Raw genomic sequence first — 18,621 nt, forward strand, 5'->3', positions numbered from 1 at the left:
AAATGTTACACGTGTGAGCACCGACCGAAAAGAAAAGAATTATCAATCTGTCTCCGTGGACCTTATTAACAAGACTTTGTGCCATAAACAATAATTAATCTGTGCTCGTTAAATCCAGAAAATATCTGAAGTTACGTAACACTTGCGACGATTGCGCTCATACCTTTGTGGAATTTAAAAGCATACTCGAGACTGCAAATTCAACAGGAATATAGGATATATAAAAATAATGATTAGAAACAAAAAGAAAATATCAAACCTTTGTTAAAAAAACCCTGACTGGAGTAATGTAAGACTAAAGCAAAACTTTAACGGAAAGAAAACAAGTCTCAGCTCGCATTTAATTTAGCGTTAATTATTCATGAATGATTTGAAAATAGTTTGTAAATGTTCAAATCTGTTTCTGGACATCGTAGCTCTGATGGACAATAAAAGTTGATAAATGATAGTTCGGGGATATTTTTTTTATAATTGAAATCGGCGGTTATAAATAACAATATTTTACGTTCTATGACTGCTCTCTGGACTTTTTACCAGTTATTTAAGTCAAATGTAAATCTGGCATAATAAAGATAATAATAATAATTTAATAAAAACAGAGAATGGGTTCACGATCCGATTTCGCTTTTAAAAATATAAACTGCAACATTATAAAAAAAAAATAAAACAGATAGGTTGACGAAATGATAAAGAATTAATCATTGTTTAAATAGATCTATAAATTTCAAAAAGTAAAATATGATTATAGCATGACACACGTCAAGATTTCTATCTTCTATCGGCTGATTGTACACCTATGTAAATTTTCCCTTGTGCGCCTCATATAAATCTGCATAGTGCCAGCAATACTATGTCATTTATCTCATACGTCATAAGTTTCTTTCAAAGAAAAAGAAGCATACACAACTGGGACTCGATGGCGTGAATATTGTGTTCATTGTGAAAGAAATTGGATATGTGGCGGACTGTAAATACTTCATTAAGGATGCTAAAATACAGGTTATCTTTGAACCATGCGTTTGGAAATGATATTAAATTGAACAAGTCATCGTTTCAAGGGCATGGTGCGATTGATGCCTGAATTTCATCGATGTGTAAAAGAGCTTGTTTGTTTACAACTGATTCATTTAGGATTGAATAGAACTATTGAAGACTTGGAAGAATTTTGGAGTGTTTACAACTTTGATAGGTTAAAAGTGAGTCAATTTACTTTTTTTTCTAGTTCTAAATAACATGTTTTTTAAACACAAAATTTCATTTCACTCATGCATTCACTTGTAGGGAATTGTGAACGAAATGAGTTTTGAGTCGCTCCCGATAAAATTCACGAGAATTTTCCCGCAATACTTCAAATTTAGAGAGCAAACTCCAATGGCGACAAGAAATTACAATGGGGGACTGCCGTTGAAAATATAAATTTGTCATTTATTTGGATATTTGGCAAAGCAGAAAAAAATCGTTAAATTTCTCGAGGGTGACTTTTTTTTAGTTTATCAAACCATGTTTACTTTGCCGGTAAGTGTCGTAGTTTTGTCATATGACTCCAAAGCTGGGGTAAACCTTTGGAATGGAACAGACTTTAATGACATTCTTTCCATTTTCTGGCCGATGCTTGATCTTTTAAATGAAAATATTTATTTTTTACAAACAACTGGAAATCTTTCTTGCATTATTGTTGAGTGATGAAATTTTTTTAGCAATTGAATGAAGTTCTGTATTCACTCCGGAGAGAAGTATTTCCTGTGAGCACCTGTCCGCTAGGGTGCGCTTTTTAAGAACTTCCGACGAAACTTTTCAAATCCATCACAAAGTGTGAAAGTATACTTGCGTTTCCGTAAAGCTCGATTCTCGAGCTCGCTATGAGCCGTGCCATGAGAAAACCAATATAGTGGCTTTGCGACCAGCATAGATCCAGACCAGCCTGCGCATCCGCGCAATCTGGTCAGGATCCATGCTGTTCGCTTTCAAAGTCTATTGCAATTAGAGAAACTTTTAGCGAACAGCATGGATCCTGACCAGACTGCGCGGATGCGCAGGCTGGTCTTGATCCGTGCTGGTCGCAAAGCCACTATGTTGGTTTTCTCATGGCGCGGCTCATATATCATGACATAATCCAGACAACTATAATGAGACATAATACATTATTGGCATCATATTTTAAGACGGCCAGCACCCTAAATCTACTGACATTGATTGTTTTTTTCTAAAGAATACAAGCCATATTATACTATCTGGACTGAAAATACACATTTTCTTATATAAAGTTTAATAACGTGTAATCTTGACAGTTATGTATAAAAGCTGTTTCTGTTTGTTTGTTTAGTTGTCCCCCTTAGAAAAATAAAAAACAGTATTTAAAATATCAAAGGCTTAACAGGACATAAGCTCATTAATTGATTTCCAAACCTTTCAAATAAGTCAAATATTCATTTACCAACTTATTTTATGTGAAATATTTATTAATATTTATGATAATTCTAAATTAATGCATATGTAAGTGTACGTTGCATACAGAAAAATGGAAACTGTTCTTAGATACTGATATTATTTTGTTTTCAAATATAAGGCAAAAAGTGTAAAATAACTTTGCAACACAGACACATGTTAACTGTGTATAATGATATTGTATAATTGATATCAAATACTAACGAAAGTAGTATACAAATACAATTTCCATTCCAGATACGTGTGTCAAAGGTGTATAAACTAGCGAACTACACATTCCAATGTCCAATAAAGTATAATTTGAGCAATAACATACTGTTTGTAAATGTATTATTTGAATGAACTTCCAAGTATCTAATTTGTGTTATTGCCCATTTATTTTTTCTGTGTATAATCAATCCTGAACTTCCATACCCATTAATTTGTAAACACTATTTGAGGTTATGCATTGTTACAGTGCTGAAATTACTATACCTGATCCTGTAAACATTTTATTTTTAGCATTAAACAGTTGTAGCAATATCGCTAGCGTTTGGTTTCTTACAAATCAGCATGTCAGATGTAACATCAACATCAGATAAGGAGTGTATTGAAGTTAAGCTTCGTCCAGAAACTACCAAATACCCACTGCAATGTCTTGCAAATCTGAATTCTGCAGACATTTAAAAGAAGTTTTACCACTCAATATACATTATCAAGGCCGCTGTCCACCACCACAATATCGACTGGACTCCAGTAACAACATTCGAGCAACCTCTATATGCAATTGCTACACAGTCGAATAGGTCATTGACATATTGAGAATAAGATTTTGATCACACTGAGTGGATTGTATATGCCACGAGGTCCAAAACCACTGAATATAAGTATTTTGTATACTAGTAGATGTGTTTTATTGTCCTCGTACCTTCTATATATTGTATAAAATGTCTTTATATGATATTATTTTGTATTATTTCCATACAGCCCAATCCTATACGAGTTCCTATATCATTTTTATTTGATTCATCAATCTAACATTTTCTAACACTTCCCAGTTTATTAAAGGCCTTAACAAGATTTGCATGCCGGGCCTCAATTTTTTTTCAAATTTTTCCCGGATGTAACAGCGCTTGTAACGTAACACTTGGTCTGTGTACCTGAAGTATGTCTTGAAAACAACACTATTATGCCAGTTCCAACATTTTAATTTACTACAACAGCAATGCACATACTTATGAATGTTCGGTCTAATTTCACAGATATAATAAATGTTCAGTAAGCTTTTTAAAACAGTTCTGTTAACAACTCTATAAACATAAGTTCTTAATTATAAATGTACTTCAGCCTAGCTCTTAACAATGCTTATTAAGTTTCAGCTCATGAGAGCGGAAACAACTCCCTTAGCCCGCACCTGGGCACTTCTTTTCCGATCACAGAGTAAGGATTATACAGGAAAACACAGCCGACACATTATTTCACTTCCTGTCCACCTGGTAATTAAACTTGGATATTAACGGATGTTTTACACCCTGAAGCTACTGTAGGGTTGACAAGTTTTGTCTGACTTTTGAAATGTACAGTTAAAATCTTAATTATCCGAAAGAAATACCAAAATAGAAAATTATAAACCTAGGTATTACATTACAACAACACACATGCGCCTTTTTGTGCCTTTACAGGTAATTGTTACTGAACTGCTTTTGTCATGTATTCATGCATCTTTCCATATCATATTTATGTATTTCGGCGCTGTACGTATTGAATGGCACTTGGAAAATATATTCTTGATGGCTCGCGCCTGAAGTTTTTCCTCTGATATTTCCATTTATCAAGGTTTTTATTTTTGTGCCTTTACAGGCAAAAACGCCCCCACAAAGAAAAGGAACACACGACACATATAAAAAAGGCCGCATGGAAACCTATTTGTGACCTGCAAGACAAATGAATGGAAACCTTCTTTGGCCCACTCAAATATTGCTTCGATAGAAAAGGCAGTTTTCTCCAGAAATGTATGTCCTGGACAAGTCTTGTCCATTAGGTTACTGTTTAAAGTTTGTGTAATCTACAACAGAGAGCATACAATGAGTACGAGGTATCTCTCATGGCATCTTTATATGAGAAAATTGTGTAAAAGTGGCATAAATTCAAAATGACCGCCATAGAATCATTGTGCCATTGTGCGAAAAGTGTGAAACGTTGCATGATAGTACATATATCTGTTATGTACGCTCCTCAAACAATCTTTATACTAATATTTGTTTAACCAATCAAATATCGCCAACAGAATACAAGATGGTCGCTATGAAATCATTTTCTCATGAAAAATAAACTTCAATTTGGCATAGTGTGTAAAACTTATGAAAGTTTCTATGGTAGTAAAATTATATACTTGTAAAATACGCTCCTCCTGGAGTCTTTCCTTTGAAGTTAAATATAAAGATGAATAGTTATTGACGCTACCCGGCGATTCGAGTTAATGGAATAAAATGTTTTTGCAAGGAGGCTACCCGAAAAAAATGCAGAGTAAATATTCAAGTAGATTTACGTTAAAAAAAAAATATGTTCGTAGAGAAAATCTCTAGGAAATGTCTGTCATATAATTTATTCAGAGATTACAACAAGCCTTTAGCTAAACCGGTCCAATTCCAGTTTTTCGCTGAGCAACAGCATGATTCGTAACTAGCGTGAGTATTTATAAGACGTCTTCCTGCAACCTTAGATGTGTCTCCATATGAATATGTTTTATTCATCACATCAGTTTGGAGGATTATGATACCCGTGAAAATGGACTACACTGCTCAATACTTGATAAAAAATTAAATGAGTTTAGTTAAAAAAACCCTGATAAAATAGATTCATATTTTCCTATTTATGACCTTTGTAAAAAAATATCGCATGAGTGCCTGTATAATATGTTACCTTTACTCATTAAAGTTTTTTGAATGGACGAAAACGGCCGTCTTTGAGCAGTTTCGCGTTTCAACCAGTTTGATAATAAAAGTTGAAATGTCTCAAGTTTTAGTATTCACATAGGTTTGTATACAACCCGTCAGGGCTAATCAGCTCATAATTTGCTGATATATATCCATATACTCAACAGTGTTGAAAAGTATTGTTCATGCCTAAGTTTCAAAAATGCCCGAATAAGTAGAACACAACACAATACCGAGACACACCAGTTTTTTTTTTAATTATTACTTATATTTTCATAAAGTATTGTGAATCGATGTTGTGTTGTTTGTTTCTGCGATATCAAGCAGACTTATTCTTGACACATGGCTTTCAACACTATCATTCCTCGTAAACATACATCATCAGAAGCGCGTAAAGAGCTGATAAGCCCAATTTTGCCTCTATGAAAAGCATATATGAAATGCTGAATCTTCTTAACATTTGCCCTGCAAAATTTCTAAAAGGGACTGGTCCATCATTCAATTTGGGCAGTATAACTTATTATTCAAAGGAGTGTTTACAGAAAAATTACTGACTGAAAGCGGTGTGCAGGACATGATCAGCCTGCACGGACTTGCAGGCTGAGTTTGGTCTGCACTAGACGCCAAGGCAAAATCACTTGCCGCCATCAGGCTGAATGTTAAGTGTCTATTCTAAAGGCAACAAGTGCATCAACACTAAAAGTTGAGACATTGAAAATGTTTTTACTAAACTGTTCTTTATTACACACCTGGTTCGCTAGTAAAAGTTTTATCCCAACAACTTGTGTAATAAAATTATTACAATTATACTGGTTTTTATTTCAAAACTGGTTGTAACATACAAGCGGGTATTTCAGAAACAATTTTGGGTAATGCTATCCTCCATGTATATGCTTCGTGTGACTTGTTTATTAGATAAGATACTACATGTAATTAAATAAAAGCAAAGTGTTTTATACGAAGGAACGGGCCGTTTGCTGATGTTGATATAACTCGTGGACCAATCCATTTGTATATATTACTTTTGTGTTCATATTATTGTATATATGCCTAATAACAAATACAAAAAAAATACTATAATTAAACTAAAACTAAACTAAATTTTAAATGAATCGGGAGATTGTTTATGTAAATTCCATGCACTCTTTTAATGTTCGTCAATCGGATAACAGGCAATAATGACCACAGCTAATCCTAACAATTCTAAAGAAGCAACCATACGATATCAAAGCCAAGCACTGTCTCAATAACGTATATACAGATGTCTTCCCCGCAACAAAAGTGCTAACAATGCTAAAGGAGGCAGACCCGTAATGAAGCTTGGCAAATTCCGTCATGACACTCGGTAATTTCCATGTAATTACTTTGTGTCAAATGTAAATACAGCTCAATGTACACACATGGCCTTCCGTAAAAAAAACGGAGAATGCCGAAATTGCATGCAGAGAATTCGAAATTTGCCAATTGTCGTTACGAGTCCACGGCACCAGAGCTAAACGTGATACCAATGAACAAGGAATATTAGTTATATTGGTTATTCTGTGACGTTTTGTCTCTTTTGTGAGTCAATACACCTTCCGGTTCAAATATTATTTGCAGATGTTGAATATGCTATTAAACCGACGAAGACAAAGAGAGATGTTTACAGTTTTATTTCATATATTCAAGTTTTCTGTCTTTCTTTCACATGTCGTCATTATAATCTGCGGGAATGCTACAGTTGGTGAAAGTTATTGCTTATAATAAAAAGAAACTCCGATAATCAATCCTTCTTGTTGGTACTAATGTTATGTTTTCATATGACCAATCAGCCATACATTTGTTATCTCTTGCATTATCGATTATTTTGCCTGTCCACCTTGGATCAAAACAAGCGCCTCTTGGATACCAATGATCTGGAAAGCAAGTACAGTATAGAAATGCAATTTTCGTCCACTCGTTTTTCTTCAGTAAGACATTGCTTCTTCTGCATGTATATTCTGCAAGGAAAAAATAACATGGAAATGATAAGCTATTTGCGAACGAATAACGACTTACAATGATTGAATTGACCTTTGCGCCATTATCTAATAAAGTTTGAATTATCTAAAGAAATTTGGCGTCAAAATAACACCACTAAAACATTTGTAGTGATAAAACTGTTCTAAGTACCACACAGTATTATGGCGGTTTTATTCTTAGCAGAACCTGAAGTATTCTCGTTTAAAAAAAAATATATTGAAGGTAGATCATCAGCTGGCGTATTGGCGGAGGGAATGAGCGGATAGAAATTTGATCATTTTAAAGTGAATACTTTTGTTGGTTCGAATTTTCAATCCGTCCTTTTTTTATTTTGCATTACATACTTCATGTAAGCTTGTTTATTCATTGTTTTGTTCTTTTTTCGTATAACAATCGGTATTATCTTGAAATTAAACAATTCTGATATAATGGCCGGGCTCTTTAAAGCGACGTATACGATTAACATAGAATTTATAAAACTAACTCATTGTGCTTTAAAATATCACAGGAGAGCTTCATTCGTTGAACGTTATTAAAACAAAAATACGAAAATAGTCAGATAATATTTGAGTAATAAAAATTATACTTGTCTGGAAATCGAACTCACGATAAAAACGTACGAAACGGAGCACGTTAACGATCGGCCAAAGAGGAATTAGTATTTGTATCGAAAATGTTGTATATGGACATAATGTTTGGTTAATAGTTTGTTTGTTTACATTTTAAAACGCCATAATACTGTGCAATGCCTATAGGTCGACAACATTTGTCTTTCCCGATTATAGCGACTTCTCCTGTACCATATTACAACGATAAATAGTGAAACATTACTAACTTCGTATCTAACGGTTATCAACATAAACATGACAAAATGCACTTGCATCTACACGAACATGACACAATGCACTTGTATCAACATAAACATGACGCAATGCACTTGTATCAACATAAACATGACGCAATGCACTTGTATCAACATAAACATAACACAATACACTTGTATCAACATAAACATGACGCAATGCACAATGCACTTGTATCAACATAAACACGACGCAATGCACTTGTATCAACATAAACATGACGCAATGCACTTGTATCAAAATAAACATGACACAATGCACTTGCATCTACACGAACATGACACAATACACTTGTATCAACATAAACATGACGCAACGCACTTGCATCAACATAAACATAACACAATGCACTTGTATCAACATAAACATGACACAATACACTTGTATCAACATAAACATAACGCAATGCACTTGTATCAACATAAACATAACACAATGCACTTGCATCTACACGAACATTACACAATGCACTTGTATCAACATAGACATAACGCAATGCACTTGTATCAACATAAACACGACGCAATGCACTTGTATCAACATAAACATGACGCAATGCACTTGTATCAAAATAAACAGGACACAATGCACTTGCATCTACACGAACATGACACAATACACTTGTATCAACATAAACATGACGCAACGCACTTGTATCAACATAAACATGACACAATACACTTGTATCAACATAAACATGACACAATACACTTGTATCAACATAAACATAACACAATGCACTTGTATCAACATAAACATGACACAATGCACTTGCATCTACTCGAACATGACACATACACTTGTATCAACACAAACATGACACAATGCACTTGTATCAACACAAACATGACACAATGCACTTGTATCAACACAAACATGACACAATGCACTTGTATCAACATAAACATGACACAATGCACTTGCATCAACATAAACATGACACAATGCACTTGCATCTACATAAACATGACACAATGCACTTGCATCAACATAAACATGACACAATGCACTTGCATCAACATAAACATGACACAATGCACTTGCATCAACATAAACATGACACAATGCACTTGCATCAACATAAACATGACACAATACACTTGCATCAACAAAAACATGACACAATACACTTGTATCAACATAAACATGACACAATACACTTGTATCAACAAAAACATAACACACTGCACATGTACCAACAATAACACTAACAGCACAGTTATATGTTTTACTCGAAATAAAATATAATGACACCGAGGGACAATATATTCATTTATTAGTTTTTAGCGTTTTATGCTAGAATAGCTTTAGCGCATGCTCATTTCGTGTTGAAACATCTTCAGAATCCCTCGGGAATCGTTAGTACCCTCCCTCTACATAGCTGTAACCAATCTCTCGGGATACGGCAAATGCTATTACACGAAAAAAACGTGCGTTATTCCTAAATTAACGCTATTCTAGCATAAAACGTTTTGATACAAAATGCCTGTGGGCATTAAATGTGTTTATATTATGCGCTGTATACCGTAGTTACTTATGTTTATGCCTCGGCTTTCATTGACTGCGTGTGTATAGAAAATGTTAAAACAGCACGTCCTCTCCGTATCTACGCACAGTAACTATTTTTTCTGCACAAACTAACTCCCCTTGTCATCATCGGATGTAAAGTCTGCTACAGATAATACAAGAATTTCCCATAAAGCTGTGAAATAGGTTTACTGATAATAATTGTATTGTTGCTATCTATGTACTTTTAACATGTATAAAGAATTATTACAAGTGCTCTTATACTCTCACTATTTCTTTTGCTGAATATAGTTTCTAGAAGTCGGATAAATATAAAGAATATTAGGAACTACATGTATCTTTACTCACCATCAGGACATTCAAACGTGCAGTTACTGCCATTCTTCGTAGCCGTAGGATTAACACATTCGAGTAACCTTCCGGGACAATCGGCGGACCTACATGTAGAAGTGCCGTTCTGGTGGCATGTGCATCTGTTACATGATCCAAAATGACCTGCAGGGTATTTAATACTGTTTTAAATATATTCATTCCTCATCAAATTTGTTCAGATCTTTAGCTAAAGTGGTCCCAATAAAGTATGTAACTGGCATAAGTAGGTTTACTTTAAATTGACACAATATATTGTTATAAACAAGATCAATTAGTTAAAATAGGAATTAGTGTTATATGTACAAGAACATTTAGTCGAAATAGGAATGACTTATATGGACAAGACCATTTAGACGAAATAGAAATGACAGTTGTACGGAGAAGATCGTTTAGTCAAAATAGGAATGAGTGTTATATGTACAATACCATTTAGTTGAAATAGGAATGACTTATATGGACAAGATTATTTAGACGAAACAGAAATGACCGTTGTACGGAGAAGATCAATAAGACCGTTGTACGGACAAGATCATTTAGACGAATCAGGAATATAACCGTTGTACGTACAAGATCACTTAGACGAAATAGAAATGACCGTTGTACGGACAAGATCACTTAGACGAAATAGGAATGACAGTTATATTGACAAAATCATTTAGACGAAATAGAAATGACCGTTGTACGGAGAAGATCAATAAGACCGTTGTACGGACAAGATCATTTAGACGAATCAGGAATATAACCGTTGTACGTACAAGATCACTTAGACGAAATAGAAATGACCGTTGTACGGACAAGATCACTTAGACGAAATAGGAATGACAGTTATATTGACAAGATCATTTAGACGAAATAGAAATGACCGTGGTACGGACAAGATCATTTAGACGAATAGAAATGACCGTTGTACGGACAAGATCATTTAGACGAAATAGGAATGACTGTTATATGAGTCGATCACTTTGACGAGAGGGGAATGACTGTCATATGGACAAAATCATTTAGACGATATATGAGTGACTTTTAGGTGTAAAAGTTCAAAAACGAAAGAGAAATTTCCTCAGGTAAATCCTACAAAATTACTTTCCAATGACTTCTAAAAAATGCCTTAGATTTGCCTTCTCTGTGTCTTAACCCGCCGTTTTATGGAAGACAATATCAACAAAAAGGAAAGAAATTCAACTGTAAGTCCATCTTGTAGAAGAAATATAAACAGAAAACATAAGGCGTCATGAAAACAAAAAAATAAACTGCTTGCAAAAATAGTACTACATTAAAACGTACACCAATGCAGAGGGGTACAATGTTTTCAAAGTTTGTTGAGAGCACGAGAACACCGTGATTAGCTTTTTCTTGTCTGATTGTTCAATCAAATAATGTTTATGTTCCTATTGTTTGATCAATTGATTTTGTTTATTACCGTTCTCAAGTTGCAATGAAATCACCGTAAAGTTATGTGTATTTTGGGAGACATGCTTTGTCCTTACTTATTATAAAGTGTTCCATCCAAATTGGCAGAACTCATTTTTCACATACAATATAAATAATATACTGTGATTATTTTAATATCGGGCCAGTCTTTTCACATTTAATTTATAGGATTTTAAACGCGTTCTCGGTAGTTTTTTCGGACGGGTCAATATTTACACCAGCACCGTGCAAATTCGGTTGTTCCTAATCCCCGCACCGTACCTTTCCCCTACATCCATATTCGGGAACTATCGGGTTTGTTCTGAAAATGGCGGAAACCTACATCTATGACATCAGAATACTTCAGAAACACGTAAAAATTCGCTTATTAAGAAATCTGCCTTTTGATAATTTGATATATTACTAGGTCACATGTTCAAAGCATTGACGTCCACACACTGAAAAGAGTTCCTCAGCATTTGTTGAGAAGCCTTTAATCTGCATCCTTGTAACTTAGTGGGGTGATTAGCCAAAGTAGATAACTGCTATTTCTTTTAAGATCATTATGTTAAAGGTTAAAGATGCAGCAGTCGGAATGATTCCTTTCTGTTTCTTCCTTTAAAAATACAGAAAAAGAAAACAGTTTCTTGAGAGTTTACTCCAGATGTTCCCCAGTTGAGCGACCTTGGGCCATTTGATCCTCCTGTTAACTGTCTTTGCCTTAAGCTGTGGACAAAAACAGAATACTGTCAAAGACTTTGGCTTAATATAGCCATTGTTTGAAATAAAAAAAGATTACGTATTTCGTACCAACCTGCGTTCTATAAATGCAAACCACACCACACCTCGTTGTAATTTGATCTAAGCCAAATCTAATAGTTCAAAGCGACATTGATTTCGTCGAACGGCGACGACGGACGACGAACACTGGGCGATCACGCTAGCTCATTTGCCCACTTTGTCACAGATGTATAACTTGTAATGTCGAAGAACATTTCAGTCAAGTATAATGACGGTAAGTCAAATTCTTTTGGCGATATTTTCTCTGATAGACAAACAGGCAGACGAACAGACAAAACCAAATCTGTATCCCCCACAGCAAAGTGATGGCATAATAAGCCAGACCTTATCACCAATTATGGGCATGTTTTTCTTACCGCACATAATATAAATTATGTTAAGATGGTCCCCTTGAAATATCGACCATCCTAAGTGTCTACAGTCCACGTATTCTTAATTCGCAAATGTCTAAGATCTCGAATACGAGAAAAAGCTCTTTTAAAGCTTTTTCTTAATTATAAATAACAATAAATTTTTAAGCCTAGTAGTGTGGTTAACTTCGTTTAGAACAGTGTAGCTGTCTGACTTCTCAACCTCTGCGGGACCCCCGTGGCCGAATGGCTATGGTAACGACTTTTACATGCCCTCGAGTCTGTAGGTTCGGACATGTCAGGAGAAGAATCTTTTTACATGAGAAAACCATGCAGATGCAAAAAATCACTATTTAATGTTGGAAATGTGCACATATTACCTTAATAATATGGTTGTGTTTTCTTTTAACCCAACAAAACAAGAAACTTAAGCTAACGATAGAGTCACAAATTTTGCAAACTGAATACTCCATCGTGTTTGTGAAAATGTGAAACAGCCATTTGGTTACATTTTACAACTGTTTTCAATGAGTGGAGGTGTGCTTTTTTGGCAAGATGCAAAATTATAAAAAAAAGAGCTGAAAAGAGAGTTCGAATTCCTAAAATTATTTTGTTCACACGTGTGAAAATGCATTCATAACAAATGATGTGCAATATGGCCTATTCTGGCCGTTCCCGGAATCCGTTGGTTGAAATATAAACGAAACAGAATTCACATATTCCTTCTTTTGCAGAAACTGTTAACCTGCTTAATTGTGTTTCGTTAAATAAATTCGGCATAAATTTTTATGAGCCTTTCAAGGACAATATCTGACTTTAATAGTTATGCAACGAACACATCCTAAATACTAGTATAGAAATATCTTTTTTTTAAAGATGGTCGGCGCAGTGTAGTTGGAGTACACTATTTGCTGTTCTCTATCTAAAACAAGCCAAATACTTTGACTCTATACTAAGGTTTCCAGTCTGACTATCCTTGATTTGAAGATCTATCTATCCACAATGAACACATAGCCGTAAAAGACAAGTTATCCGTTATGCACTAAAGCCATGATCACGTGTCTTAAATAGCTGATGGAAACAACTATTCTTCTTCACAAAACACGGGATACTAACTTTCGTTTCGGACATATCTTTCAGGTATACCCCATGAATGCTGTATTCGTCATATCACTCAGCGTTTCAAAAATCACTGAGTGAAAATAAACGAGCACTTTCATCAAATTAGCAAATAAGAAATTTGAATCTCTTGTGTAGCTAAAAATACATATGATACGTTATCGAGCAATAATAGTCCCGTGGCATAGGTCACTATAGGTCATGAAAACGAGCTTCATACAGCTGCGACGAAAACTATTAAAATAAGCGTCTGCATTCACTCAGATCTGAATACGCATTGGAACATTGCTTTTGATTAAGATGGGACCAACAGTTTTAAAGAACATTATATTCTTACCACGAACAAGTTTATTTTTTCAACTGAAGAGACGAAAGTGAAGTTATGCGTTCCAAAATGTGAAAAAAGTCTTGTACCCCTCGAGAAATGGCAATATACAACATAGTTATTATCTAGCAACACATACCTAGAGGCACTGTATCCATTGGCCAGTACGTGTCGCGCAGATTGCATCCGCATGATGGACAACAAGCGTTTTTGTGATACGCATATCTATCCTCGGAACAATCCAGCGATGACGTACTGCAGTTGGCACTGTTGCATTCAGGCATGCACTCCAGACAACAACCATCCGAAGTATTCTGTTGCTTCGATATGCCACAATTTAGCGTCGGACATTCTTTAATTAGGCAGGTAAACGTTCCATTTTTACAACACTCGCAAACTTTGCAGTGATCTTCAGGATGCTCAAAGGTATCTAAAAAAATATTTATATGTTTTTTTTGCATGAATACTAACAATACAGATCAGTTTATTCATAAAAAAATATCGCGTTACCAATTTGATAATGTAGGAGAATTACACGTTCTTTTTTTGTGTGAATTAACGCGGGAATGCTGAATCTACTTAAAATGATGCTAGTAAAACACCTTACACTTTAGTTCTAACTTTGTCTCAAGAAAGCTTTGTGAATCTGACCTAACCTATTAAAAACTCGTTTGACATAAAACAAAATTGAGCACAGGGGATGAGAAAAACCGTACCTAAGGTAACTAGAACGAAGAAATATTTTCATTTATTTTGATTGTATTTAAATCTGATATGAACGTGTTGTTGCAATACCTGCAGATCATTTCTTTGCTTCAGTGTAAGACTTAAAGTTTTTCTCAAGGTAAACACTAGCTGTTCAACAAATTTTCTTTTCATTTCGTGTCTTTTAAATGGTTTAAAACAAGATTGTAGTAATTATGTAGTTTCTTATCAACGAAATTGATATTTTCATATATGTCCGATTTCATAAATTCAGTGCAAAAGCATGTGACGAATGTGCCAAAACATTATGTATTTATAAAAAAGATAAACGCTTGTTATTTCAAACAAACACGAGAAATAAGATTGTCGATATCGAAATGATACATAGAACAAAACTATAATTTATAGTTAAAAATTCAATATAAAGGGGATATTATATTCGTGAAGTGATGCAATTCTTTCACAAGAGGCGCGCAGTCAAGACAGAAAATGAAAGATCTAGTGTTCTAGAGAAATGTACTAAAACTAACAAATTTTGATCATTTGAATTTGACATTTTTATACTTAAATTATCAGAAATATTTTTCTATAATATTTCAATAATTCACTGCTAAAGTATCAGAAATATTTCACTATAATAATATTTCTTTAATTTACTGTAAAAAAATTCACTTTAATATTTCATAATTTATATATATAATTTACATCAATATTTGAGTCTTATATTTCAAAAATTCTCTGCAAAGATTGTAATGTTACTGACCGTGGAAACAAAATAATTATTTTTATTACGTTTTGCCTTAAGCTTAAATTTCATAATGTACTGTCTACAAAGTTTTCTATTCTCAGAAACGGTTACTTCAAGTTCTTTACTCTTACAGTATACTACCACTTAATTTTAAATTCTTTAATCTCTTTTGCAGATTGAACACTATTCATGTGTGATTTGAATTTGATTCGAATAAAACGGTATGGTGTACCTTTTAACAAGTTCTATTCTTCACTTCTCTTCAAAAATGAGACAATGTACTATTCCTTTTAAACATCATTCCAAAGAACCCCGAACGCTTCTTAATAAGTTTAGAAACATTTGACACGGTAAGATTAATTTCACTTGTTTCAGGCCATATTGGACACAAAATGTTTTAAATCTTAAGTTATAACTAAATTTATTGCGGGGTTGTTTCAGAATTATAGGTTATCTTAGTAGGCATCAAACCAATATTTCATATAAAAAAAGAGTGCAATTTCAATGAAAGTATTTATTCAAAATGTTTGATCTGCCAAAATTATACTTGGTGAAAATGCATCTTTGGCAATAAAATTAACATTTTGAAAATATCTTGAAAATCCAAAAATATCCTACAACCACACTAAGTCTTGAAGGTCTCTAGAATGCCTTACAGATTATAAAGATTATGTCTGGATCTTGTAGACTAAAGCCGAAATTTTAGTAAAACCATATAATTACGGATTTAATAGATCAAACTAGCAACAGTAAAAAGGTCTTACCACCCACTGCGTATGATATACCGTTCACTTGACAGCGCCCATGTGTATACGCTATACCAGTAAGTACCAGTAGAACGCTAAAGGTAAATGTCAGTTCCATATCTCTACTCGTAAAATATGTTTCGTCGAAAATGAGGGCTCGCTTCAAAGTGATCGCTTATTTATACTGGACGGTGTATCAAAACTGTTGTCAACCTTTGGTTTTACTTGCTTAAATATGTGTTTGCCTAGTAGCTCACCAGTAGTAGCGAATGGAACAAGGGTGAAAAAAACATTAGAATCATATAGAAGAATTTTGTTTGTTTCAGTAAAAGTAGCCGAGTGAACATCGAATGAAGATTATTCACGAGCAAGTGAAAAAAAGTTTGATATTAATGTTAAACAAAGAGTCATTTTCTTTTTATTTCATGCATTTTCCAAGAAACCAAAGGTTAGCAGGCAGTTTCATCCGTTTGATCTGCGTAACCAGTGAAAAACATACCTGATATTTTCGCTTTGAAGTTTTAATATATCTTTTGGTTATAATTTACTATTTCATTAAAAACATAATGAATGAATAGTCTGTTCTGTAAAGTTTTTTTTGTAACTTTAAGCAGGTAAGTTCATTTCCAGTCAAACCCATGAAAAGTGTCATATTAACATCTCCAGCAACGAGCCTGAGCTGATGCCTCTGGAAAGTAAGCCTGCTTGGGTAAATCACCTAGCACCGAACACTGGTCAGGATATCAGCCGCGACTTGGAATCTATCCTGGATCGTCGCGACTTTGAATCAATCTTAGATCGCCGCGACTCCGCGACTTTGAATCGATCCTGGATCGCTAGCGTGAAACCTGTTCACCTCTTCGCACTTGCTCATTGAAAAACCGATTTTAAACAACACATTTTGGAACTTTTAAATGCGATTATAATATATGAACTCTCTTTCGAAGAAACATGTAGAATAATCGTAAAGGCGGTTTCTTATTCTTTAACTTGTACTCTTATTCTTTTGATCAAACATGATATGTCACCGCAAATGAAAAAGTAGCTTTGATAGAAGATTGTAATGTCGCTTACAAAAAGATGAAGGAAAATTTGTATTTTCAATAAAACAAAATATACGTTAGAAGAACAAACTCTTCTGCAATTTACAATTGCAATCATGCCATAAGCTACATTTAGGATACGAAAATAACGGGGCGCAGCGTTATGTGAAAGCGTTAAACGTAAACAACGTAAACAAAGACTCCATCTGTCTCGCAAGCTGTTTGCTTGACACTGAGTCGAATAATTGGTGATTGTAAAGCACCACAGTCCGTTATTCTAAATTCTGCAAGTAAACAATATCTCAATATTGGAAGGCATTGGTGCATGTAAAAAGTAAGTAATTGCGTTTTCTGATTCAGTAAATGTGCAGTAAATGTGTACTGCAACGATCTGCATGATACATCATACGGTATTTCAAGGACGTGTTGCCATTTGCGTATGTTATGTTGTATACTTTCTTTTATTTACTTTAACTTAAACAGGCAAAAAGACTAACACTTGGTATGCAGTAAAGTCGTCTCTGTGAAGTTAGCAGAATAGCAGAATAACTCCAGCAGAATAGCAGAATAACTCTTTTAACTGACAAAAATTGTTTTCTAACAAATTATGGTTACACGTTTACCGCAAAAATAGTCTTAGGCTAATCTTAATTGTCATACAGATGCGGGGTAAAATGAAATAAAGTTATTCTGCTATTCTGCTGGAGTTATTCTGCTATTATGTTATCCTGCTGGAGTTATACTGCTGTTCTGCTGGAGTTATTCTGCTGTTCTGCTGGAGTTATGCTGCTATTCATCTAGCTTAGGCTAATGTTAATTGTGCGAGGTAATATGCGAGACGTATAACATTTAAAGTCGGTCTTGAAGTTGTTATATTAACTGACAAATACCGCAGATATAGTGTTAGGCTAATTTGGATTGTCATACAGATGCGAGGTAAAATGAAAAAAGTTTTTTTCTGCTATTCTGCTAGAGCTATTCTGCTATAATAATTCTGCTGGAGTTATTCTGCTATTCTACTATTCTGCTAACTTCACAGAGAAAGTAAAGTCTTAGAACAACACGGCCACACCCTTTTTGATTTGATACTTTCGGAGATGGATAGGCTTGTAAATGGCATCGTCATACAAATCTTGTTGTGATATACTTTGTCGCAGAATTGTCTTTAGATTTTTTAAAACTTAGACATATGGTGATAAAATGTATTACTCACGCTGAAGCTGTGAGTAAATTAATTATTCTCTAATCTCT

General features: G+C 34.3%; 1 protein-coding gene across 2 annotated transcripts; it reads right to left on the reverse strand.

Moving 5' to 3' along the window:
• Positions 1-6,774: 6,774 nt before the first annotated feature.
• On the reverse strand, positions 6,775-16,475 carry LOC123527075 (kielin/chordin-like protein). 2 transcript variants are annotated; one of them, XM_045306347.2, is made up of 4 exons: positions 16,346-16,475; positions 14,268-14,558; positions 10,100-10,246; positions 6,775-7,255 (listed from the first exon to the last, which is right to left on the reverse strand). In XM_045306347.2, exons 1-4 carry the CDS (start codon positions 16,443-16,445, stop codon positions 7,098-7,100), a joined length of 696 nt encoding a protein of 231 aa, XP_045162282.2. In that variant the 5' UTR covers positions 16,446-16,475; the 3' UTR covers positions 6,775-7,097. The 2 variants fall into 2 exon arrangements, with proteins under 2 accessions (XP_045162282.2, XP_045162279.2); XM_045306344.2 differs by having other exon boundaries at positions 6,775-7,339.
• Between the last annotated feature and the right edge of the window lie 2,146 nt (positions 16,476-18,621).

This window comes from Mercenaria mercenaria, chromosome 14, assembly GCF_021730395.1.
Source record: "Mercenaria mercenaria strain notata chromosome 14, MADL_Memer_1, whole genome shotgun sequence".
Classification (NCBI taxonomy): Eukaryota; Metazoa; Mollusca; class Bivalvia; order Venerida; family Veneridae; genus Mercenaria; species Mercenaria mercenaria.

Excerpts from the sequence above, each read along its gene's own strand:
- LOC123527075 (XM_045306344.2), bottom strand. The coding sequence starts at position 16,445 with ATGGAACTGACATTTACCTTTAGCGTTCTACTGGTACTTACTGGTATA. Across the intron at positions 10,247-14,267 it reads AATGGATACAGTGCCTCTAG|GTCATTTTGGATCATGTAAC; the intron begins GTATGTGTTGCT and ends AATACCCTGCAG. Across the intron at positions 7,340-10,099 it reads CACGTTTGAATGTCCTGATG|AATATACATGCAGAAGAAGC; the intron begins GTGAGTAAAGAT and ends TTTTCCTTGCAG.